Source organism: Cynocephalus volans, chromosome 1 (assembly GCF_027409185.1).
Source record: "Cynocephalus volans isolate mCynVol1 chromosome 1, mCynVol1.pri, whole genome shotgun sequence".
In the NCBI taxonomy this organism is placed as follows: Eukaryota; Metazoa; Chordata; class Mammalia; order Dermoptera; family Cynocephalidae; genus Cynocephalus; species Cynocephalus volans.
The window spans coordinates 143,353,841-143,378,928 of NC_084460.1; the positions used below are offsets into that span (position 1 = coordinate 143,353,841).

The following is a 25,088-nucleotide window of genomic DNA, read 5'->3' on the forward strand; positions in this document are numbered from 1 at the left end:
TAATACTTAAAGGTGTAAGGTCTTAAAAACTGGAATAAGTAGGAAAAAAAGGTTGGTAATTTTTTTTTTTCTTGGACAGAGACAGAAGGGCCAGTGGGTAGGATAGCTCTGGGCTCCTTCTAGAATTAGAAACCTATGTCTGACACTTAACTACAGTGAAAACAAAAGACAGGTAACAAAGATGCTCCACAAGACTGAAAAAAGAGTCAGAAGAATTTATTTTCAGCTTTAACAGAAACTTATAACTAGGAAACATATTCCTAGTGATCTTAGAAAAGTCACCAAACCTCACCAAATATTTCAATTCTGTACCTCTAAACTGGGAATTACAATAGTTGCCTCAGCAAACGATAATATATAAAAATGTGATGGAAACCATTTGGGGCTATACCACTGTTAGAAATTATTATTATTACCTTTCTCCTTTTCCTGGTCTTGGTGGCATCCTCTTTTGTTTCCTTTGGTTGCATCAAGAAACATTCTTTAGGCTATAAAGAAATACAAACAAGAAGACTTTCACCTTCATATGATGAAGTGTCAATTAATGATATAAATTTCTACCATGTATGTGTTCTCCAGAGTATCTTGGTAATATTCTACAGAAAGAGAGATGCTGGAAGACTCACCATAGGTTATTACGCAGAGGCTGGGCTGAGAGATTTTGAGAAAGGCAGAAAGTACAGATGACTTAAGACTGGAAAATCTTTGAACAAAGATCAAATGTGTGAGTGAGCATATGTGTATGTTTGGTGTGGTGGTGCAGGGTATTAAAGACTGAAGAGTTTGTAAAGTATAGGCAGAAATAGATGTGATTAAAATTAAGATGTGGTAAGACAGTCTTTGACTAGAGTGACTGGGGTTTTCCGTGAACTAGCTGTGTATGAGCCTGCATTTCCAAGTCACTTGTTTATTATTTTGTATTATTCATTCCTTTCCTCATTTCAACAAGCAAAATCCAAAGTAGGATATATTTACATATGTTTTGATAAAACCAGCTGTACCAAATGCCTTTTCTGTAGTGACTACACAAAAAATGTCTCTGCTAATGCTCTGATAACAGTCTCAAGCACCATGACATCCAGAGTGATCTATTTTGCCTGTTGCCTTGACCCCTAAGTGCCCTATAGAGTTCAATGCTATTTTTACCCTGAGTTTTTTTTTTAAATGTAGAAAAACAGGAAATTTGGACTAAGACCTTGATTTATAAAATAGAATGCCCCAGATTCCATATTTATTAATCATAAGCAGGAGTATAAAATGTTTCCTGTGCTGGATCTTTTATACAACATTTTAAAACAAGTTGCCAAGTAAAATATAAAATGTAAGTGAAAACTTATTCTGTGTTTTCCCTTGAAGTTTTCGTTCCAACTAGAGAGTACTCAGTTTAAGCTGGTAGGCTACTAACTAAAGCAATCTTGTCTCCACTGGCTGTGTTTAAAATGATTACAGGTGAATCTTTCTACGAAAGCTTGCAGACAGCTTGTAGATTAAGAATGGCTATAGCTTGAAGGTAGAGATATATAATGAATGCTATATAATTTCTTCAAGATACATGGCCAAGGACTAGCAGTTTCTAGACTCTTTAAGTTAGTAGAGAAGTGGATTCAAAAGGTTCAGGATTAAAGTAACATGGGAATCTTGAAATTTTAGCTTCTTCTCAGTTAAAACAAAAAACCTGCAAAGAGCAACTGCATCATGCCTAAAGAAAAAGATATTATGACCTCTCTTATTTAGAAAGTTAAGCTGTCTTGTGGATGTGGATACATGCAATTTGATGCTTGTACATGCCAATTAGAAACTGGGCCAAGGCCACTAATATGTCACAGAAACTACCAGATGGTCATAAGAGTCCAATTATAGATCAGGCCAACATTCAGCCCATGCTCCTGTGGCAAAGGCCTGGATATGATTAGCAGATCCCTCAAGGCATATTGCAGTATCTCTTCACCAGTATCAAGGTTTTTGGGAAGCAGATTTAGAAACCTGTTACATTTTCTTACTTAGCAAATAGGGGTGTTCTCTAATAGTATGTTCAATGTGCTGACTGTATTTATACTAGATTCACAAAGACAAGTAACTCATACATGACATATATTAAATCTAGAAATGAGCTCAGTTGTAAGGATATGGACTCTTCAATTCTATGAATCATGCAAAGGAAAAAAAAACATGTTTGATGAACTACTTTAGCCAAGATACTGCATCAGGTTTAAATGTTTGGTTCAAATTCTTAGATCACCCTAAAAGAAATGCAATATAATATTTGTTTTCTGAGATCAGTTACCTCAGCTGGCTAGAGTAGGGTGTTAATGAAGAGGCCAAGCTTATGGGGCAATTTCCATAGCAGAGAGATGGCTTTATGGAGAAATCCAAATCCACAGTATTGAAAATGCCTAATTTTAGTCAGCTGCCTTATGAATGATAATGTTTACTCTCAGAGAGACTGTGTAAGAAGATACGGAAGACTCAGGCCAGGCCACTAACCATCTCTGGACACCAATTCCAACAGTATGTGACTTTGACAGTTGATAAATAACACCATTTCTTTATATGAAACATAGCAATTTTAAATATGTAGTCTGAAGAATCACACTTGACAAAAAATATATGAAAAAAATATAGCTTTTAAGTGAAGCAATTGTGACATGTTCTCAGTTCCTTAAATATCAAAAATTATATCCTTTAAGAATTATTCTCCTGGTTAAACATGGCAAATCAACCTCAAAATGCCACTAAACTGAAAATAAATGGTGTTGAAAATGTATAAATCTATAAGGACCAAGAAACCAGGAGAGAGGACAACAGTAGTGACAAGATTTTGACAACTTTTTGGAAAACTGAAAGTGGTTTAGAACTGGATGGAAGAACTTAGGAGAGAGAAAGCTAGCACCTGGGTTTATAAAATGGTAGAAGCTAGTAATAAGTGAGTCTGTTTAACCTGTTCGACTCTGAAAAGGCTCAGTAGTTGGAGGCCCAAGGTACTACAGAGTGAATAGTTGAAAAGAAAGGAATTGGTTGAAAGTTTATATTTGAAATAATTATAATTAGCCCTCTCTCTGTCCCCCCCCTCCCCCCCCCGGCTAAATCTCCTACCCTGGCAGCCAAGCAACTATCCATTCCTACTTCCGTTTACCTTGCCCTTCCTGGCAGCAGACCGAAGTGTTATTCTTTGAAGAGATCAAGAGGATTAAGTCTGGTACGGGAGAGAGAGGGCAGAGGCTGAGGCTCACTTCTGTTTCTTGCCCCCATTCCATATATTGCAAACAAGAAGCTTGAACCAGGCTTATATATTGGAGGCAGAAGACTACTGAATGCTTCTCTTCTAAGAAAAATGCCACAAGAGAGTGATACTTGGCAGTCCCACAGTAAAAATCCAGCTTGTTATCCTATCACCCTATCATGAAGTACATCTCCCTCATGCACAAAAACATTCCATCAACTTTTTAGTGTATCTCTCTCCAATATGAATAGACAGCAGGGGTTCATCAGACATCTAAGGAAAGTCTCCAATATGACATCAAACAAATAAAAAGAAAAATGAAGCTGGAAGAAAGAAAGATAGTACTTTAAAACAATTACAATTAATATCCTCAGAGACCTAAGGGAAGATTTTGTAGTCATGAAATAAGAACAAGATGCTATTTTAAAAAAGGAACAAACAGAAAACATTTAAACATTAAAACAAAGTTAGAATAAGAAATGTAAGAGGAAAGCTTCAAGATAAAGTAGAGGCAATCTCCAAGAAAGACATGAAGGGAGGAAGAAAAATGGTGAGAAAATGAACCAGCTCAAGAGATTCGATATTCCAATAAAAGTTATCACACAGAAGAAGAGGAAGAAATGATCAAACAAAGAATATAAGAAAAACTTTCCAGAACTGAAAGAAACTTTCCAGAACATAAAAATCCAAACCGAAAGCCCATCAGGTGTGCAGTAGGAAAAACGCCCATACCAAGGAGCACATTGTGAAATTTCAGAAAATCATGGACCAAAAAAAAAAAAAGAAAAATCTAACAATTTCCAAAAAGAAAAACAATAACAGACAAAATACAAAGGATCAGGAAAAAGAATGGATGCTAGAGTTCAATGGAACAATGCCTTCTCATAAGTAAAGTTTATTTGCAAATCAGACTTTTATGCCTAGCCAAACTACCAATCAAATGTATGGGTAGAATAAAAACATCTTCAGACATATAAAGTCTCAAAAATTTTACTTTCTACCTGCAGATACTGAAGGCTGTGTTCCAGCACAAAAAAGGGCAAAACGAAGAAAAAGGAAAATATGGAATTTAGCAGGAAAAAAAAAAAAAAGGAGATTGTTGAAGGGGCATCGCAGAATGATAGTTAAGAGGTCTCCATTGCTCAGTGGGCCTAAAAAATAAACAATTCAGAGTGGAATAGGAGTATGGAGGTCTGCAGGAAAAAAAAATCACTGATGTATTTGAACACATGGAAAATATTATTCGTGGGCATGTGGATGGGATGTTGGAACATATGGAAACAATTAACAATAGGAACACAACAAGCCAGGCAAATTAAAAAAAATGAAGCAATTACTAATGCCATGAAAATAAAAAGTTGTATAAAAAAGGAGAGATGATTATAGCTTCTCATTTTCTCAACACTGAACAATATTTCCATGGTCGTAATAACGTAATAGTGACAACTGTTTTAACCAAACTGGAATATTATGTTGGCAGGGAAGGAGCAATTGGAGAGGGAACAGGAAGTAGATGGAAGAGCCATGTCCTCATATACTATGTCAGGAAGTTAGGAGATTATGTCGGAAATTGATAAATCAAGAAACAGAAGTATAAACTATAAAGTAGCAAACAAGGAAAAGAGCTTGAAAAGCTGAGGTTTTTCTCTCAAGAAGTAGGATGAGGGTAAGGAAGGGAATTGTTATTTTTTCATTAAAAACCTATAATAGTGTTTGACTTTTTAAAAAGATATGTATGATTATTACATTGGCAGAAATAAAAATTTGAATTGCCATTTTATAACAAAACAAGTATATTCATTATAAAAATGAGAACAGGCTGGCCAGTTAGCTTGGTTGGTTAGAATGTGGTGTTGGTAACACTAAAGTCCAGGGTTTGATCCTTGTTACTAGCCAGCCATGAAAAATAAAAATGAAAACAATTTAGAACTGGCTTTTAGTTTCTTTTGGGCTTGGTCAAAGTTATTAAATACACACTCACCAAAATGTCTAAAATTAAAAGACCGATAATTCCAAATCCCAACAAACATATAAAGTAACCAAAACTCTCATACACTGATAGTGAGTGCAAAATCATACAATCACTTTGGAAAAAGATCTGGCAGTTTTTATAAAACTAAACATGTGTCAGCAAGAGTCATGTATTTACTCAAGTGAAATAAAAATATATGTTCACGAAAAGACTTGTATGAGAATGTTCATGGCAGATTTATTCATCATAATAGTCCCAAATAGGAAATAGCCCCAGGTGTCCATCAATAGAAGAATGGATAAACAAACTAGTATATTCATATAAATGAATATTTCTCAGTGTTATGAACTGAACTGAGTCTGCTTGAAATTCATATATTGAAACCATAACCCCCAATGTGACTGTATTTAGAGATAGGGCCTTCAAAGAGGTAATTAAGGTTAAATAAGGTCATAAAGGTAAGGCCTCAATCCAATATGACTGATGTCCTTATAAGAAGAGGAAGAGACACCAGGGATGTATGTACACAAAGAAAAGGCCATATGAGGACACAGTGAGAAGGATGCCATCTGCAAGCCAAGGAGACAGGCCTATGGAGAAATCAAACCTGTTGACATACGGATCTTGGACTTCCATTCTCCAGCCTGTGAGAAATAAATGTGTTAAGCCACCCTGTCTGTGGGTATTTTGTTATGGCAGCACTAGCAGACTAAAATGCTCAGGAAAAAAAAAAAAAAAGAACGAAACACTACATATCAACAAGGATGAATCTAAATAATACTGTGCTGAACAAAAGAAGCCTTGAACAAAAGAGTGTACACTGTATGGTTCCATTTATGTGAAATTTTAGAACAGGCAAACAATTTTTTTTGGAAAAACATCAGAACATCAAAGTTGTTGCCTCTGGGGCAATAAGTTTGGAAGGATGACTGACTTGGAGGTTTCATAAAAGGATTTTGGGATAATGATACTATTTTTTATCCTGACAGGGCTTTGTGTTACAGAATGGTATGTATTGTAAAAACTCATTGAAAGGTACATTTGACATTTTGTACCTTTATTGTATACTAATTTTACCAAAATAAAAGAACTTTAAAACAAAAACTGAACTTTAGTTAATGATATGCATGCTGAACAGTACCCTGGAGGGAGTGTACTGATTTTGGACAGTGCTTCGAAATGTGTCAGAAATAGGGTGATTGAAGAATAGTGTGCCTGAACACACTGTTCATAATATTTTGGGCACTGAAGACACTGAGGGTGAGGGCTTGAAGAGAGTGAGGAAAATCTTATTGGAAACTGGAAGAAAGAGAATCCCTGTTATATAGTGGTAGAAAGTTTTTTGCAATACTGTTTTCTGCAGTTATATGGAAAGTACAAAATGTATCTAATAAGAAGGGTAATCTAGCTAAGGAGATTTCCAAAGAGTGTTAAAGGTGCCACCTGATTTCCTCTTGGGGCTATAGTAAAATGCAAAAGAAGAGAGTTAAATTGATAGAAGGACTATTAAAGATGAAGTCAAGGGTGTGACCACTAAATCATGTGTTCAGACCTCAGAAAGAACAAAGGTGGTGCCTCAGAATATTATTGTCACATAAAATCTCTTTAAAGAAATTAAGGGTGTGCCTCACAGACTTCCTCAAACAATATTCCTCTAGAAAGCTTAAGGGGTACTGTCTCTCAGTTGACTCAGCAGGGGCCCAAGATAGACAAGGGTTTATCTGGAAACTATTTATGGGTGTGACTTCTGCCTAATGGAGTGAAGAATTCACAAGTGACCCATACATTTTTTAAAGGAGTTATATATGCAGAAACACCACTAGTTTGGACTGACAGGGTCAGAAAATAAAATGGAGAGGCCTTTGGACCCTCAGAATTCTGTCCATAACAGGCTAAAAGAGCTGCTAAGTTGCAAACACATGTTACTTTTCACTAAAAAAAAGGATGACTCAGAGGACAGAATAAAGCACCCACAGAGCAGAGCCAAGAGCCATCGAGAATTATTCCTGGGCCTTGAGACTTAATCAAGAAACACCTAACATTTGCCCTGCTGGACTACAGAATGCTGTGAACTAGTGACTCCTTGTGCCTCCTGTCCTCCCGCCCTTTTGAACAGAAATGTCAGCAGAGGTTATCCTGTGCCTGTTCCACCATTGTGTGTTGAGTATGTGGGACAGATAACTTGTCTCTCTAGTTTCACAGGTTGAGAAGAAACATACTCCAAGATCTATAATAATACTTAAGGAACTAAACCTGAGGAACCTCACCACACCTGGAACTGATTTAGATGATGAGATTCTGGACACTGAACTCATGCTGTAATGAGATGAGACTTTTCCAAGCCTTGGGAGAGGTGAATATATTCTGCATATTGGAGGGATGTAAATCACTAGGGGCTTGAGGGCAGACTGTGGTAGCCAGACTTCACCATAGCTCCCAGTGAGACGTGTCTCCTGGTATTCATACTGCTTTGTAATTCCCTTCCCTCAAATGTGGACTAGGTTTACTGACTTGCTTCTAACAGAATATGGCATAAGTGATGAGATGTCAACTCTGAGATTAGGTTATAAAAAGACTGTGGTTTCTGTCTTGGGTACTCTAGCTTGCTCCCTCTGGGATCACTCGACCTGGGGGAAGCCAGCTGCACTGTTGTGAGGCAATCCTGTGGAGAGGCTCACATAGTGAGGAACTGGGGCCAGCCAGCAATCACACAAGTGAGTTTCAAGGTGGACTCTCCCCAGTGAACCGCCAACCCCAGCTCACGACTTGGCTGGCACCTGATAAGAGATGTACAGCTAAAGGCACTGAACTAAGCCATGCCTGTGAGATAACAGAAAGTATGAGATAATGAATTTTTTCTGTTTTAAGCAACTAACTTTTTTGCAATTTGTTATGCAACAACAGATCAATACAACCATATTGGTCCATGGCTGTTGCTTATAACAAAATACACGGAACTGTACGATTTGTAAGAAAATGAAATTTACTGCTTACAGTTTTGGAGGCTAGGAAATCCAAAGTCCAGGGAACACTTATGGTGAGGGTCTTGGTAGTGGTGACAGTGACCCAGGGGTCTCAGATTGCAAGATGGTGGAAGCAGAGAGAGACTAACCTCTTACCTGCTCTTCTTTTAAAACCCTCAGAACCATGCCCATGACCACCATTATTAATCCATTCACTATCACATTGTTCTATAATCTAATCACCTCTTCAAGGCCCCAACCTTTCAATTACCATAATAGGATTTTTTTAAATTTAATTTTTAAAAAATTTTACACTGGGAAGTAAGCTTCTATTATATGAACTTTGTGGACACAATTCAGTCAATCCTCAGCAACAAAGAAAAACAGAACTGAGAAACCATTATGGAAAGGAAGAAGATCAATCAGAGAGTGGATAGAATCTAGTCCTGTTTTCTCTTAACAACAGTCAAGAATAAGCTTGGAGATAAACAGTGGAAGACATATGAAATTATCAATGCTCAAATAAAGAAACAGGAAGAACACACAATAGTGAAGAAAGGTGAGTAAGGAAGGGAAGGCATAAGCACTCTTGCTGAAGATCCTTTATGATCCAAGGAGATGCAGAAGGCTAGCTGAAGAAAAACGAAGTCCAGTGTGGTTTCTGAGAGGGAGAGGATGGGTCATGGAACTGCTGAAAGGCTACTGATGTCATGGAGGCATCAATAAAAAGTCACAAAATCCTTCGTAGGGGTTTATATTCTGGGAACCATAATTACAAAGTCAGTAGGGCTGGCTCTGAAATGACTGATGCTGAGGAGGGAAGAAGGTGATGCAATCTAGGAGGAGGGGAATTCATCATTTATTTTGGAAGCAATACCTAGGGAGAAAAAGATCGCTGGCAAATCTTTATATGCACATTACTAGGCAGGCCAAAAATGAATTTGTAGATGTAAAATGGACGCTAGAGATGATGTAGTTCTATGAGTTAAAAAACTTTTATAAGGAAAGTTTGCTTGGAATACTGGGCAGATTGGAGGTGTGGTCTCAGTAACATAAATGTGAGGCCCAGCTATGGCAAAGGAGGGAACACCATCTATCTGGACAGATGCTCTCAGCTGGTGATATTCAAGCCTAAATGTACATTACAGTGGACACTATAATGCCAGGCAGTTCCTATATGAGCATAAAGAAAAACTTAAAGAATAGCAAGGTAATAAAGCAAATTTGAAAAAAACTTGAAATTTATAGAGCATAAAATACTTTCTTTTCTTTTTTTAAATCCAGAAAAAAAAATGTATGTACTTTTAGAAAACATATATCTGGTCACATCTGCCAAATAAGTGCCCAACATTGTACTAGGTACTAGAGTGGATGCAAAAGAAACTCTGGCCCTGAGGTGCTTCTGAACCAGTGGAAGACTCAAGCTCTGTGTGTGTAATCAACTAGACAAAGGCTCCAGAAGCGAAAGTCTGCTGGATGAGAAAGTTGTTGTCAGGGTGGTGGGATGAGTTCCAGAGGGAGAAGAGCTGGGGGAGAGAGAGTATGGGGAGCCCACAGAGGAGCCAGAGGGCTATGTGGGCAGTCAGGGTGGAAGAGGAGAGACCCCAGGCCTAAATGTCAAAGTGGGGGAGCCTTTCACAGAAGGCACTGTGGCAGGAAGAACAAGGATGGGGCTGGAGGAGGGACACGAGGTCATGAGGCTCCAAGAGACCTCTGCAGGCAGCAGTGCTAGGGAGCTGATGGCTCACAAGCTGGGACAAAAAGGGTTGAGTTAGGAAGAGCAGTGAACAAACTGGGATACTGGTCAAGTCATTCATTCTTTCATTTCACAAATAATGAGTGCCAACTCAGGGCAAGGTTCTGCGCCGGGTGCTATGGAGATGCACAGATAAACTCTCTCCTTGAGGTGGTACAGTCTGGTGTGGAAGACCAGGGACCTAGACGGACAGTGCTCATATGAGGCAGAGGGCACAAATGGATTCCTGTGTAAATTCAGAGAAAGAGGGAAATTCTCTGGCCAGGGAAATTAGTACTAGAGAATGTGGTTGGGACATTTTGTCTACCTAGGACTTGGACTCTTCAAAGCAATTTAGTAGTGAAAGAAATTGGAGCAAGAGGAAGGTGATTAAAATGGGCAGTAGAATCTTAAGCTTTTGTTTTTCCCCCTGCTTAGCAGAAATAACAAAGATATGTGACTACCAAAGCACAGGAGGATGCAGTTAATCCAACTGTCCCAAGTTGAAAGAGGAAGGACAGGAGAAAAGGGAAGTGGAAGCAGCAGCATCCTCAGAGCCTGGCTCACAGCCAGCCAAGTGGGCTATGCCTCCTGGAACCCGTCTCTCTGAGCCTCAGGTTCTTTGAATAATGGGGCACCACCTAGCCCATAGGGCTGCTGTCAGGATTATGTGACTTAGGTGTCCCTTGTACAGTGGTAACTGCTCAATAAAAGATCTTTATCATTGTTGAAAGCTTGGTAGCTGAAAGATAGGTAAATGCTCACAAAACTAAGGAATGTGTTTAACTTTCTCCTCTACCATTTTCACTCTTCCTATAATTACCTTCCTTTTATTTAACTTGACGGTTGTGGGTAAAGAAAAGTCAAGGAGAAAGGAACTATAAATCAGGCAGAAATTTAGCAATGCCGATGGTTCCACCAATAAAAAGATTAATAATGCAACCTTGGGTGAGTTTATTAATTCAGATTTATTCTTTTACCAATGGGTCCAAAAAAAGTAAGGAGCAAGCAAGAAGAAAATCAAGGGAGAAAGTATGGAAAAAGAAAGCCAATGGGTACAAAGAAGAATATCTGGAAATAAGTTCTGCAGGTAGGCACTGATTAGAGGCAAAGGCCAAAGAAAGCATGACCATGGTGCTCAGAAGGATAAGTTAAGGTAAAATTAAACTCCATCTTGAGAAAATAAATTGAAAAGCTAAAGATGTTAACCTGGAGATCTTTGAAAGAATGGTTAAAACAAACACTGGTATAGGGACTTTGAGCAAAATATTTAATGGTTGGAGAGAAAACCAAGATCATTACATACTAAATATGTATACCTTTCTGCATTCCCCTTCTTACAAAGAAAAAATAATGAGGAAAATAAAAAAGGTGAAGTAAATTTTACCACAGTAACGAACACTTCAGTGATTACTTTTTGCTGACCAGTGTTCGAAGTGCTTAGCAAGTACTAACTCATTTAATCCCCAGGGCAATCCTGTGAGAAAGGTATAATTATTATCACCATTTTGCCAATAAGAGAAGCTCCAGTTGCTCAAGGTCACCCAGCTTGTAAGTAACCACTATGCTAAATTCCTTCTCAGAGTTATCCTGAGCCCACTGAAAAACTTTGGGTGGAGCTACCCTCTAGAGGAATGAGTTTAGGGCACCTACAATAAGAATAAGACCGCAAATGGTAACTATGAAGAAGACAACTTTGGACTGACAAACTTTGGATAGACAGTCCTTATAAGAAATGTACATGGATTTACCAGTCAGATTTAAGGAACACATAATGGGAAAAACCTACAAATGGATATGAGTGGCATTTCAAACGTCAGTAGAAAATTAAAAAGGCAAAAAAAGGTCATAAGTTCAGGAAGCAAAGTTTATCTAAATAGCCATTTGCGGTAATACAAAGGCAGGAAATCCCCTGACAAGAATGTATATGACAGACCATAAAGCTGGGTAGAAATAAGGCCCTGGGAGCCTGCTGGCAGCATGGTACTGTAATCGTGCATTCGTATGTGGGGTAATCTTCCATATCTTTATGCTACTTGTCTCCTCTTAGGAACTGTACCCAAAAGAATAAGGCTGAATCTTTGGTGAAAATATGATATAAGAATCTAAGATAACATTATTGTGGAATATATTTATATAATTAAAAAGAAAATAAGGGGAAAACCAGACCTTGCTGGCTTATAATTAAGGAAGCATGGCCTTTTCAAAGGCAGAGAAGGTAAAAACTTCTCTCAAATCCCACCAACTGATATTAGGGCACAGGAAGTGCTATAGAGGGGTGGAAGAGGCTGATTTCCGAATCCAACAGTTGTTACTTTCCCACAGTGACTGTCACCTGTTTGGTTTCCTTTGACAGGTCAGGAACTGGAGCTGTCTCCTGCTGCATCATTTCTGTGTCTCCTCTTCCTTCACCATCTGATGCTTCTAGGAAATATAAAGTTTGAAAATTAGAAAAGTGTCTCTCTCTCTGCCCCCTTCCATTGCTAGTACAATCTTGCTATAACCTCCTACCACCACCGCTGCAGTATCAATGGAGACCATGTGGGGAGCCTGGACTTCCACCCCTTCCTGGCAGTAATAAGGTACACATTTCACATCACACTGAAATGGTGTCAGAGGAGGACTAGTGGAAGGTGAGGACTTTCTACACCACCCAGCAGTAATGAGACCACACCCATACTAGTGGGTAACCATTAGAAACCACTAAAAAAGCTATACAAGGAGATAGTCAAAAACACTAAGACAAATCAAAGTGGGATTCTAAAAAATGCTCAAGCATGCAAATATTGGTCAAAGGAAATCAGGAGTGCCTAGTGCCTATATTAATATCAGATAAACTAGACTGCAAAGAAAATGACCAAACTTCGAGAGAAACATTATATAATGATAAAAGGGTGAATCTGTCAAGAAGACATAACAATCCTAAATGTGTATATATCAAATAATAGAGCTACAAAATATGTAAAACAAAAACTGATAGAAATGATGGGAAAATAGACAAACTCACAATCAAGTTGCAAACTTTAACAGTCCTCTCTCAAAACTAGAGAGAATGACTAGATAGAAAATCAACAGAGATACAGTAGAACTGAGTGACACTATCAAGCAATAGGAGCTGATCAACACTTGTAGACTGGTCAACACCACCAGGATACACGTTCTTTTCAAGTGTCATGTAACATATACCAAGACAGACCATATTCTAGGCCATAAAACATCAACAAATTTAAAAAGAATTGAAATTGATAAACAGCATGGACAAAAACATACAGCAAATGTTATACTTAATAATGAAAGGCTGAATGCTTTCACTCCTATTGGGAAGAAGAAAAGGATGTCAGCTCTCACCAGTCTTATTGAACATAGTGTTAGAACTTTGAACCAGTGCAATATTACAAGAAAAGGAAATAAAAGGCATTTACATAAAAGGAAGAAATCAAACTGCCCCCATGTGCAGATAAAATTTAAATAAAAAAGTCCCAAGGAACCTAAAGGCCATTTCAGTCCTGAGAAAATTCTTATATTGGCTTATATCAGTGACCAAAGAATAGAATATTCTTCTATTCTTTCTCTTAATATCCCCCAACCATCTTCATCTGGCATCCTTCAGGGAAGCCTTGGCTGACTACACAGCTATCTTTTCTCTTGCCTCTGCACTTTCTACACCGTAGGTAGCCTGTACCTTGTAAATTAGCACATTATCTTATACTACCTCACAGTGTGTGCTGGTATTGCACAAATGTTAGGCTTTCTTTTCATCTGAACCATAAACACTCTGAGGGTACCCATAAGTTCCAAGGTACTTGGCCCAGTGTTGACTAAAAGTAAAAAGCATCCTCTATACCTATTGCTTATTTAAATATTATAAAAATAATATATATTCTCTGTGAAAAACATGAAATCCTTTATACAAATTTCTTCATATCATTTTACTAGCTATAAAAATTAGTTTAAGATAAGGAAGTGCTTTTGGCCCCGGCTGAGGTGCCAGTTGCTTCCTGAGGCACAAGGAATCGTGTAGCCACTCCAGACACACCCCAGGCTCAGTCTCTGAGGGGCCCAAGGGCAGTGTGGAACCCCAGGAGGTGGGTTGGAGGCTGGCCCTACGGGCCTTGCATCTCCTCATATCTGTGGAGTGTGTGTCCTGTTCGCCCCTGGGATGGTGGGGCTGAAAAAGGGGATGAGGGTTAGGGATAAAACAACATCCTGCTTAAATAGGTTTCTCTGCAGATTCTGTGCAGTTACACCCTAGGAGCCCACACTTAAAAAAAAAAAAAAAAGAAAAGAAATTTAGGCTTAAGGAACTAGACAGTCATCTGCAACAAGCAGATGGATTCGAAAAGCCCAAGCTACTTCTAGAACAGTATCCCACCGGGCCACACATTGAAGCTTGCATGCTCTATACAATCCATAACACATAGGATGACATTGAAAATAAAGTGGTTGTAGATCTCGGATGTGGTTGTGGAGTGCTAAGCAATGGAATTGCAATCTTAGGTGCTGGATTTGACACAGATGAAGATGCACTAGAAATATTTCATAGGAACATGGAAAAGTTTGAGTTAACAAATGTTGGCATGGTTCAATGTGATGCATGCTCATTATCTAACAGAATGCCCAAGTCATTTCATATGATAATTATGAAATGTCTCTTTGGGACCAAAAATAATAAGGGACAGATATGGCTTTTTAAAGACTGCCTTTTTTTTTTTTTTTTCCCTAAAGACTGTTTATATTTTACACAAATACTCAACTACAGAACATGTTCAAAAGAAAGATGCAGACAGGAAAACCAAGATAGATATTACTGCAGAGCTTTGATATGACCTGTAAGCATCAGACAACTTTCATAAAAAGAAATCAGTGGACACTGAAGTGGACCTAATTCTGATTTCTTTTTTAAAAGTCTCCAAAGACAAAAGCAGCATAACACCTAATTAAAATGAATAAAAAACATTCATTTTAATTAGGTGTTAATTAAGTAATTGCCAGCATCAATCCCATAAATGTTTAAAAATAATCTTAAAAATTTCAGATTTTTAAGATTATTTTTACAACAAAAATCAATGAGAATTATTTAAAATACTTGGTTAACCAAATGCACTAAACCTGAATCACTTCTTTTCCCAAAAAATTATTTCATCTGAAACCTTTTAACATATGAAACGAGATCATCTCATATCAATATAGGTTGAATTAGTTGTTTCTTTAGTCTGTGATGTTTTTTTTTTGTTCCAAAAGAGAAAACTACTTTTCTGAAGTCAGGATTCTAGTTCTGTGATTTCCATTAAGAGAATATTGAAAGAAAAGTATGGGGACCCAACCTAGCCAGCCTGCCTCCAGTACCCATGTTCCTCTAGGACTGCTGAGATTTGAGGAGGTTAAGCCAGGCCCGTTCCAGTTAGTTCCAGTGGCTGATTTCAGCCCGTGAAGCAGAGTCACTAAGACAGTGCTGCCTCTTCCCCAACTCCCTGAAGAGTCTGCTCAAGAAAAGACTCCACCAGATGGGATTGGTTGAATTCTGCCAGAAGAGGGGTCAAGTATACTATCCCTTGTCAACCCATGGCAACAACAGCAAGCAAAAATAGAAGGTTGCACGTCTTCTCTCTCCTTCACTCCTTGCCTCATCCTCTATGAGAAGTATCCAAAGTCAAATTTCCCAGCATTTTTCTTAAGCTTTTGGGTACTCGCTTGCATAAACCCTTGTATGCCCTGGGAGGGACCCTGGCAATGGGATCTAGTCAACTGTTCTTTAAAAATTTGCAAAAGAAAGATACTTTAAACACAATATATTAAGACTGTCTGTTTCCAATCACAATTCTCCTCTGTCACATATTCCCTACTGAGTGGTGTTGGAATGGCTGGGAGCATTTTGGGGATCCAGTTGAGAAAACTAGTTAGACATACATTTAGTTTGAGATTAATGGGATATTTTTGTGGTTTGCAATCACTTTTGAATACAGTTAAATTATCGCTAGCTGTTCTAGTGAAGGAACTCTGCCAGAAATACTCTTACTACCCTGTGCTAACTCATCAGACATTCTGACACAAGGGGGGCAGGGGTAGAAGTTGTAGACCATGACACGAATATGCCTGTAGCATCTCTAGAACTGTGTGGGAAGTGGAGAAGAAACCTAGTTTGGAATGTCTGAAATCTAAAACTAGTCAGTTGAAAATTCCTCCAATCATCAAAAACATAAAACTATAAGCAGAGAATTAGGTTCTCATTTTTGCCTATTCAAAATGGAAGGCCTCTCCTGTAAGAATCCAGAAGATGGTGCATTGTATATAATTTTAATAACTGTAAAGAGATAATTTTTTTTCCTTATTTGATGGGTACTGAGTAAAATAAAAGTTTTCATAATTCCTGTGTTTGTAGTAGTACTGTTATTTCTTTTATTTAAAATAACTTCCTTTATACCTAATTTTGTTTGAGTAATTTTGCATTTTTTTCTGAGAGGGTCCCCCAAATTATATAAGCTTTGTAGCCTCACAGAAACTTAGATCTGCCCCGGCTCTCAACCTTGCTGAACTCTCCTATTAGTTCTCACAGTTGAGAACAGAACAAAACTACTGAAACACACAACAAGGATGAATTTCAAAAGCATGGATGCTAAGCAAAAGAAACCATACTCAAGAGGCTACGTAATGTATGATTCCATTGATTTAACATTCTGGAAAAGGCAAAAGTACAGGGGCAGAAAACAGATCAGTAGTTACCAGGTACTGAGGTGGAGGACTTCAGGGGAGTGATGGAAATGTTCTATGTCTTGATTATGGTGGTGGCTACATAACTGTACGCATTAGTTGAAAGTCACAGAACTGTATAGTAAAAAGGTTAATTTTGCTATATGTAAATTATTATTCAATAAATATGGCTTAAAAAATGATAAAGCTAACTTTCATTAATTTGTAACACTTGCCCAACATCACACAGTTAATAATTTGCAGAGCTAGGATTTGAACCTCAGATTTTACCCCCACACTACCCTTACATCAAAAGATGCTGCTTAAGTTTAATGAAGTTTCCTTCTGTTCCTCTATTCTTTTGCTAAGAGTTCTCTTTTTTGTTTTTATTTTTAAATGAGTACGTGTTGAATGTAATGCAAGGCTTTTTGTTTTTGCATTTATTGAGATGATTATATGTTTTCGCATATAATTTGTTAATGTGGTGTATTGTAAAAATAGGTTTTCTGACATTAAACCTTTCCTGTTGTTCCTAGCATAGACCAACTGGTCATAATGTATATCTTTTTTGTAGATTTCTTTTCAACAACGTTCAAAAGTCAGATTGACATAATCCCTTCTAGTACTTTCCTTAGCTAGTTTAGGTACTGAAGTTATATTAGTTTTAAGAAAGATCTGGGAAATGTCTGCCCTTCTTTTATTCTCTGAAATAATTATATATGGTTGAGATTGTTCCTTGAAATTTGGAAAAATCTGTAAGAAAAACCAGCAGAGTGTAGTATTCTTTTTGTGAGTATGTTTTAAAACAATGATTCAATTTCTAATGGTTATATGATTATTCAGGTTTTTCTACTTATTAACTCAGTTTTGGTAAGTGATTTTTTTTTCTAGGTAATTGACTGTTTTATCTAATTTTTCAAAGTTACTAGAGAGAGTTGATCATTACATGTAGCTATGTCTCCTTTTCTTTTCTCCTGTATTTTATTCACACCTTTTTTCTTGCTATAAGTCTTTCTTTTTCAAAAGCCAGGTTCTCTATTTATTGATACTTTCTATTATATCTTTGATTTGTTACACTAATTAATGGTCTTTACTTTCTTTATGTTTACTCTATTGATTTTCTAATTGTTTAGTTGGACATTTAGTCCACTAAGTTTTCCTTTCTCTGATGTAAATATTAAGGCTACATTTTCTCTTTAGATATAACTTAAGTTGAATACCATATATTTTAATATTGTAGCATTTCATTATCATTTAATTCTCAATATTTAAGTTTCTGTAGTAGTCAGCTTGGGCTGCCATAACAAAATATCATAGACTGGGTGGCTTAAACAACATAAATTTATTTTCTCATGGTTCTGAAGGCTGGAAGTCTGAGATAATAAGGGTGCCAGCCTGGTTGGGTTCTGGACAGTGCTTTCTTCCAGGCTTGCAGATGGCTGCCTTCTCACTGTGTCCTCACATGGTGGGGAGAGAGTGAGCAAGCTCTTTGGTGTCTTTTCTTATTTATTTATTTATTTTTTGGTGTCTTTTCTTATAACGGCACTAATTTCATCATAAGGGCCCCATTCTCATGACCTCATCAAACCCTAATTACCTCCCAAAGGACCAATCTCCAAAAACCATCACACTGGGTTTATAGCTTCAACATATGATTTTTTGGGGGAATGCAAACATTCAGTTCATAACAGTTCCCATGACAATTTTTCTTTGATCCATGAGTTACTTAGAAGTGTATTTTTAAGTTTCCAAACATGTTATTAAAAGTTATACTTTGTGGTTAGAACAATGGCTTATATACCAATTCCTCGTTATCTGTTAAGATTGACTTTATTGTCTAGCACAGGAATCAGCACACTTTTTAGGTAAAGGACCACATAGAAGTAGGTGTCTGGTTTGCAGAGCAATATGACCACTACTGGTAACTACTCAATTCTGCTGTTGTGGTGCAAAAGCAGCCCTAGGCAATGTACAAACGAGTGGGAGTGGTTGTGTTCTCACAAACTTTATACAGAAAGTCCTGAAAATTCCTAGCTGGATTTGGCCCAGGGGCCATAGTTTGCCAACTCCTGGCTTAGTACGTAATCAATTAAAAAAAAAATCTTTATGTAAGGTTTTTTGAAAAAAACATATAGCTTCAAATTTTTAGGTACATATTTCTGCATATGACTATAGGGGATCTCAACCCTTGACCTTGGTGTTACCAACCACGATAATGGGCCAGTCCCCCACCAATTGTTATTACTTATTTCATAGTTATATTAGGCACATGCAGATTTACAATTGTATGGCATCCTGTTGAATTACTCCTTTTATCATTATGTTGCGACTCTATTTTAAAAAATCTATCTTGTTTAATTCAGTTCAAGTTCACTTTGGGGGTGCAGTGGTTCTTCTATATTTCTGGAGTGGTGGTCAGCTGTTCTCTGGGAAATCTACACTACACACACTGAAAAGTAATGCTGGATCCACAGCTGTACTTAATAGTCTGAAGTGTTTTGCTAAAATTACTCATCCCTAGGAGCCAGAATGTTTTATTTGGCCAGGAGAACCAGGGCTGGGAATTACTCTTCAAGAACCTTGTTCCCAGCTCATTAAGAGACTCCCACTAGCATCACTGAAAAAGAACACAATTCCCACAGCCAAAGAACAGGACCCTGAGGCTGAATTCTGTGAAGGCCTTAAGGCCACACCAGCAATACAGATCACAGGGGAGGGAAGGGGGGGAAAAGGCAGTGAGACGCCTAGCCAAGGAAGAAGAGGCCCTCAATTCTGACTCTGCTTATACTAGGTTGTGCAGTGAAGGAAGCTTAACTTTTTATGCTTCTGTACATGTTTAGAAATAATTGCTATAGATATGCAATAACTAAAAAAGAAGGGTTTGTAATCAATTAGGCCACACCAGAAAAGAAGCATACTATCTGTAACTAACTGTAGCTGTCATTTATTCTAGACGTTCAGAATGCCCACTCTCCCTTTATCCTTGCCATTTCTCCTTTTCTATCAAAATCTCACCCCCCTACCCTCCAAAATTCCGATCAAGTTTCACCTCCTCTGTGAAGACCTTCCAGGAGCAGAAACAAGATTATCTTAGGGCTATAATGTAGGAAGCAGTTGTAACTTTCACTGAGAAAGAAAAATGCGGAGAAAAGGAAAACAGGGCCTGTACAAAAATGAAGAATTCAGTGAAGGAAATGGCAGGAGGAAGAGCAAACCCAAGCCCAAGTTTGTTGTGCCTAATGCTGGGCATCTGGTTGCTTTGAGGGGGCTGCTTACTGGAGCTCAGGGAGGCTCAGCCTTCAGACTCAGCCTTTTCTGGCCACACAGTTCTGGGGCCCAGATGCTGGGCCACCAGACCACTCGACGTCTTCCGCAGGCCCGTGGTGGTTCACCAGGTTTTATTATGGTAGTGCTACCCCATTGTTTGTTTGTTTTCCCTAGCTATCATCTTTTCTGTTTTGCTTTTTTACAGTCAGATATAGAAACAAACTGCGCATGATCTACCTTCTCCGTCTCTTAAGCTCCTTCAGATCTTTTCTCCCTCTCTCCAAAAGGTTTGACAAAATAAATCCTTCTGGATATAAGTCCCCATGAGTTGGTCCTCTCTATCAGAAGTTTTCTTGTTATTCTGAACTGGAACGGGGAGTGGGGTTATCCCTTTCCCCCTTTTATTTTGCCATTTCTAGTGGCAACAACTGCAGCCTGATGTTTATTCCAATAATGTTCCTATTTTCATAGCTAAGGATGGCCCTAGCAACAGATCCCAAGTTGTTTTCAAAATATGTTGCCAGTTACCACAGAAAATGTTAAAGTTAGAAAACTTGGCATAGGATGGCAAAACACTGGACTGAGTCACTTTATGGGTCCCTGACACTCTGACAGAAGGTAAAGTACTAAGGCCAACCAGATCACCTCAAAAATACATCACTAAGGAAAAATGCTTCACCGTTTTTGTGAGGCGCTTAAATGCTACAAAATTTCTGTCGCCAGCTACAACTCAGATGAATTACAACTTGAAGGTTCTTTTCTAAAAGTTTGACTGCTCCAGGTTAGTAATGCTGTATTTATTTATTTTTAAAAATGCACATAGGAAAGGCTCCCCCAGGAACTACTAGCCCACATCAGGGGCAAAGCACCAGAGAGCCACAGGCATCTGATCTCTCATATGAATGCTCACACTTAGGTCTGGCCACAGTGGCAGTGGGAAAGGCCTTTAATGCCAAAAGTCAGGATGCCGCAGGACTTGCCCTACCTTTAAGTTAAAAAAATGCAGTGGAGGTCACGTAAGCAGGGGGCTGCTTTGCAGGTAGAACAGCTACCTGCTTGTTGTCTGTCCTGCAATAAGGCATTTTCTTTTTTCTTTTATCTTATTTTCTTTTTAGCTTAAAGAAGAAAAAAAAAGTCAGCTTAGGTGACATGACCTCAACTTCAATCTTGAGTGTTAAAGCTCTACTCTTTACCCTTTCTAGTTTGTTTTAAACGTTGGAACATTTACATATTTGGGGACAGTTTTCAAACCATGAGTAATTTCAATTCAACCTTTTCTGGCCAAGTTTTGCAGTTAGATGAATAGAGCCATGGATGAATAGAGCCAGTGGCATTTTGGGTCTTAATATATTTGTTATGTTTACTGGATGAGCTACTTGTTATCTTTGGAGGCACTGCTTTATAAATTCTCCATTTTTGTCAGCACCACGCTCAGCCAGTGAGCAAACCAGCCATCCCTATATAGGACCCGAACCCGTGGCCTTGGTGTTATCAGCAACGCACTCTACCGAGTGAGCCACGGGCCGGCCTTAAATTCTCCATTTTTGGAACAGAAGCCAATAATAATGATAATAACTCATATAGTTCTTACTTTGTGCAAAGCACTGTTCTAAATGCTTTATACAAATTACCTCACTTAACTTCCTTATCAATCTTATGAGATGGGTACTGTTATTATAATCTGTTTTGCATTGGTGGAATCTAAGACACCTGCCCAAGTTAATGAGAGAGAGCCAGGATTTGGACCTAGGCAGTCTAGATTCAAAGTCTGCTCTTAAACACTATGCAACACTGGCCCTCTAACTTGGAAAGCACATTAAGTAGCTCTCTCTTGGTAATACCTCTCTAAGCAGGATATTAGAATCCATGGGGCTTTATGGGTAGAACCATAAATATTAGCCTGTCAACTAATTACCAACTATATGGGAAGATTAATATAACAACATATTTTATATTTAACTAACACTAGTCTAACTGGGGCAGAAGCTGTTGTATGTGGCAGGCAGCCCCCTCCTCCAAAAAGCCCAAAACCAATTAGTTCAGATATTTGTCAGTAACTCTCCCCCACTTCCCCCATCCCCATCGTATATTTTAGCTAGGGAGAAAATATATCCTGGTTTACTGAGACTAGTCCTGGTTTATGTTTGTTGTCCCTGCATCCCATCTGGTTTAGTATGTCTTGCAGGTATTCTTTAATATATTAATATGGATTACTACTCTCCAAGTGAGGAAATGAAGAGGCCATACTCATACTTATTTGACCCCTGAGCCCCTCTTTGCAGAACACTTGTTAGCTGCTCCCAGAACTGTGCTCTGTGCACTTATTTTGGGAAGTGCCAGTATAGAGGAGTGATGAGAGTGGTCCTAGAAGGATTAGATTTTAGCTCCGACTTTTGTAACCTTGGGTAAATCACTGACTTTATGCCATAGTTTTCTCATCTGTGGATTGATGAAGTCATACTGCTGTGATTTATGATTCCCTCTTGTTCAGGCCAACTTCTATTAAGAATATTATACACGTGTCAAAATTTCCAGAGTGAGGTGGAATGTTGGAATACAGAAGGATAGGGTAACATTAAAAAAAAATACAGGTGAACATGGCCTATTATGTTGGCATGTGAGTTATAATAATTTCCCTGAACAGAAATTTCTTAACAAAAAAGCCTATGAGGCTGCAGCTAATGCTGCTATCCACTCACCCTTGTTATAAAGTGTAATCCCAAGTAAGAGAAATGTTACAGTGGAAAAACACACTACTTCTGTTAAGACTGACCTTTGGCCTTCATAGAGACTTCAACTACCTATTAGATTACTTAATATATGCCCTTAATGAACATCTTGTAAATCGTTAAAGGTGGGTGTTATGTTTGCCTACCTTGCTTCAGAACGCTTAATTTTCTTACCCAGCTTCTAATGGAAAAAGCCTTTTCTTAACTGCTTTTTTGTATAGCGTAGGACAAAGTATTTCATTGCTTCATCCTTTAAGTATCCTACTGGTGAATTGGGCTTAAAAATATTAGCCTATCAACTAATTACCAACTATATGGGAAGATCCAGAGAGGGATTAGTGCTTGGAATGATCCTCAAGAACTACAACTCTGAGGACTTACATGATGGGGTAGGATAAGGCTGAGATGTAAGTCTAATGGAGTAAATAAACGAGACTAAAATAAGACTTGATTTGTCAATACCATACTCCCAATTTGATGGGGTCATCATTAAAAAAATTTTTTTTCTGTTTCCCTGATATAAAAATAATGCATACTAATTGTGAAGATTTCATAAAATATAGAAAAGTAAGAAGAAACAAATAAAAATTTGGTTCCACTATAAAAAGATGGTCCTATTATAAAAAGATGTGCAGTATTTCCTTTTTCCTTTAATATTATATCATGAGCATTTTCCCATGTCATTAGTCTTGAAAAACACTTTTTAATGGGTATGTAACAAACCACTGTTTGCCTACATTATATTTACTTGTTCTTTCATTACTGAGATTATTTCCAAAATTTTGCCCTTGTAAATACAGTATAATAGGCATCTTTGTATGTAACTTTTTAATTGTTTAGAATAGATTTCTAGAAGGGAAATTACATTGTAAAAAGGTATACAGATTTTTAAAGGGTCTTAAGTTCTAAACTGTTTTCCGGAAGGTTTAGGGTCAATTTATGAATCATCAATACTGCATAAAAATACCTACTTTATCACACCCCAGCAAACACTGAATGTATCTTTTCAACATTCCTAATAGGCAAAAATGATATAGCATTTTAACTTGCATCCATTTGATTATGTGAAGCCAAATATTTTACTTTTTTAGTTAGCCATGTGCATTTCTTGTATGAACAGAATGTTCTTAACCTTTGTTCATTTGTCAAGGAAGGGCTTAATGTTTTCCTTATTAATTCATATGAATCATATTAATTTAATATGAAGGTTAATTTTTAAAGTTTTTTTATGTTTTCCTTTTTAAAATTATTTTTGATCTACAGATGTTTTAAATTGTAATGAGATCAAACATACCGTATTTTCCATTGTAATTATGCTTAGAAAAATTCTCTCCATCCCAAAGTAGATAGTTTTATTTAGTTTTTGTGAATGGTTTCATCCTTTTATTTATTTATTTTTTTAAACTTTAACTTACATCCACGCGGTGTAAATTTTGTTGTATAGTCTAAAGTGAAGCTCTAACTTTTTACCTTTTAAAACATTTAACCAGTTGTCCTAACACCTTGCTGAATGAGTCTTTCCTTTCTCACTGTCTTGTGATGGCACTTTCATTTATTCAAAACAGAAATCATACATATGCTAGGTTATAACCTGCCACTGATCTGCCTGTGAGTCTTCTATTGGTACCATGCCTTAAAATTATTTTTAAAAAGCATATTGAGCTTTTTTCTTTTCTTAAGTGGCTATAACATTGGGGTGCAAGGAGCAGCAAGGGAGGGAAAGCCAGATTCAGGCCAAAGTCTCTGAGAGAACTGGGAAAGGGCCGAGGATATATGGAAGTTAGTAGGGATATAGGGAGGGATGTCAGGCTAAGTCAGTACCAGGCTGTTTCCCTCCAGAATGCCCTGGTTCACCTCACATCTCTGCCACTCAATAGCTGTTTAGCTTTGGGCAAGTTAGCTCATCTTTCCACGTCTTGGTTCCCTAACATATAAAATGAGATTGTTGGTAGGATTACATGAGTTAGTGTAAAACATGTAGAACACCACATGGCTCATGTAAACATTATTATCACTCATTTGAAGCTATCTTCCACCTCTATCATGCCACACCACTGAAATTACTCTTGCTAAGGATACCAATAAACCCCTAATTGTAAAATCAATATAGCACAGGGATTAAAATTACAAACTCTCTAGAACCAGGCTGCCTAGATTGGAACCCTACCTCTGTCATTTATAACCTGTGTACCTTGAAAAAATTAATCGCTCTTTTTGTGCATTAGTTTACTCATCTACAAAATGGGGACATTAATAGTGCCTATTTCACAGGGTTGTCACAGGGAGTCCTGACATAATGAATGTAAATTACTTAACACACAATCGGGCACACAAGTAAATACTCATGAAATGGACATAATAATCGTCATTTCACTTGATTACCCTGGGGCATTTGGCACTGATGTAGACCCTTAACTTTTTGACAGTCTCTCCTCTTTGTTTTCTGGAACACTCAGGTTTGGTTCTCAACCTATCACTTCATGTGCATTTTTCCTTCACCTATCCCTTAAAATGC

General features: G+C 37.7%; 1 protein-coding gene and 1 pseudogene across 7 annotated transcripts in view; one reads left to right on the plus strand and one right to left on the minus strand.

Moving 5' to 3' along the window:
* CMSS1 (cms1 ribosomal small subunit homolog) overlaps nucleotides 1-25,088 on the minus strand; it is a 371,764-nt gene that overhangs the window by 16,778 nt on the left and 329,898 nt on the right. For 6 of the 7 annotated variants that reach the window (XM_063101195.1, XM_063101233.1, XM_063101202.1 and 3 more), the window contains 2 exons: nucleotides 12,226-12,314; nucleotides 417-488 (listed from right to left, as the gene is read on the minus strand). In XM_063101195.1, the coding sequence (XP_062957265.1) occupies nucleotides 417-488; nucleotides 12,226-12,314 (161 nt within the window). The remainder of the gene's footprint in view (nucleotides 1-416; nucleotides 489-12,225; nucleotides 12,315-25,088) is intronic. The other variant, XM_063101214.1, reaches the window with a different exon arrangement.
* LOC134387065 (rRNA N6-adenosine-methyltransferase METTL5-like) lies at nucleotides 12,430-14,831 on the plus strand (annotated as a pseudogene).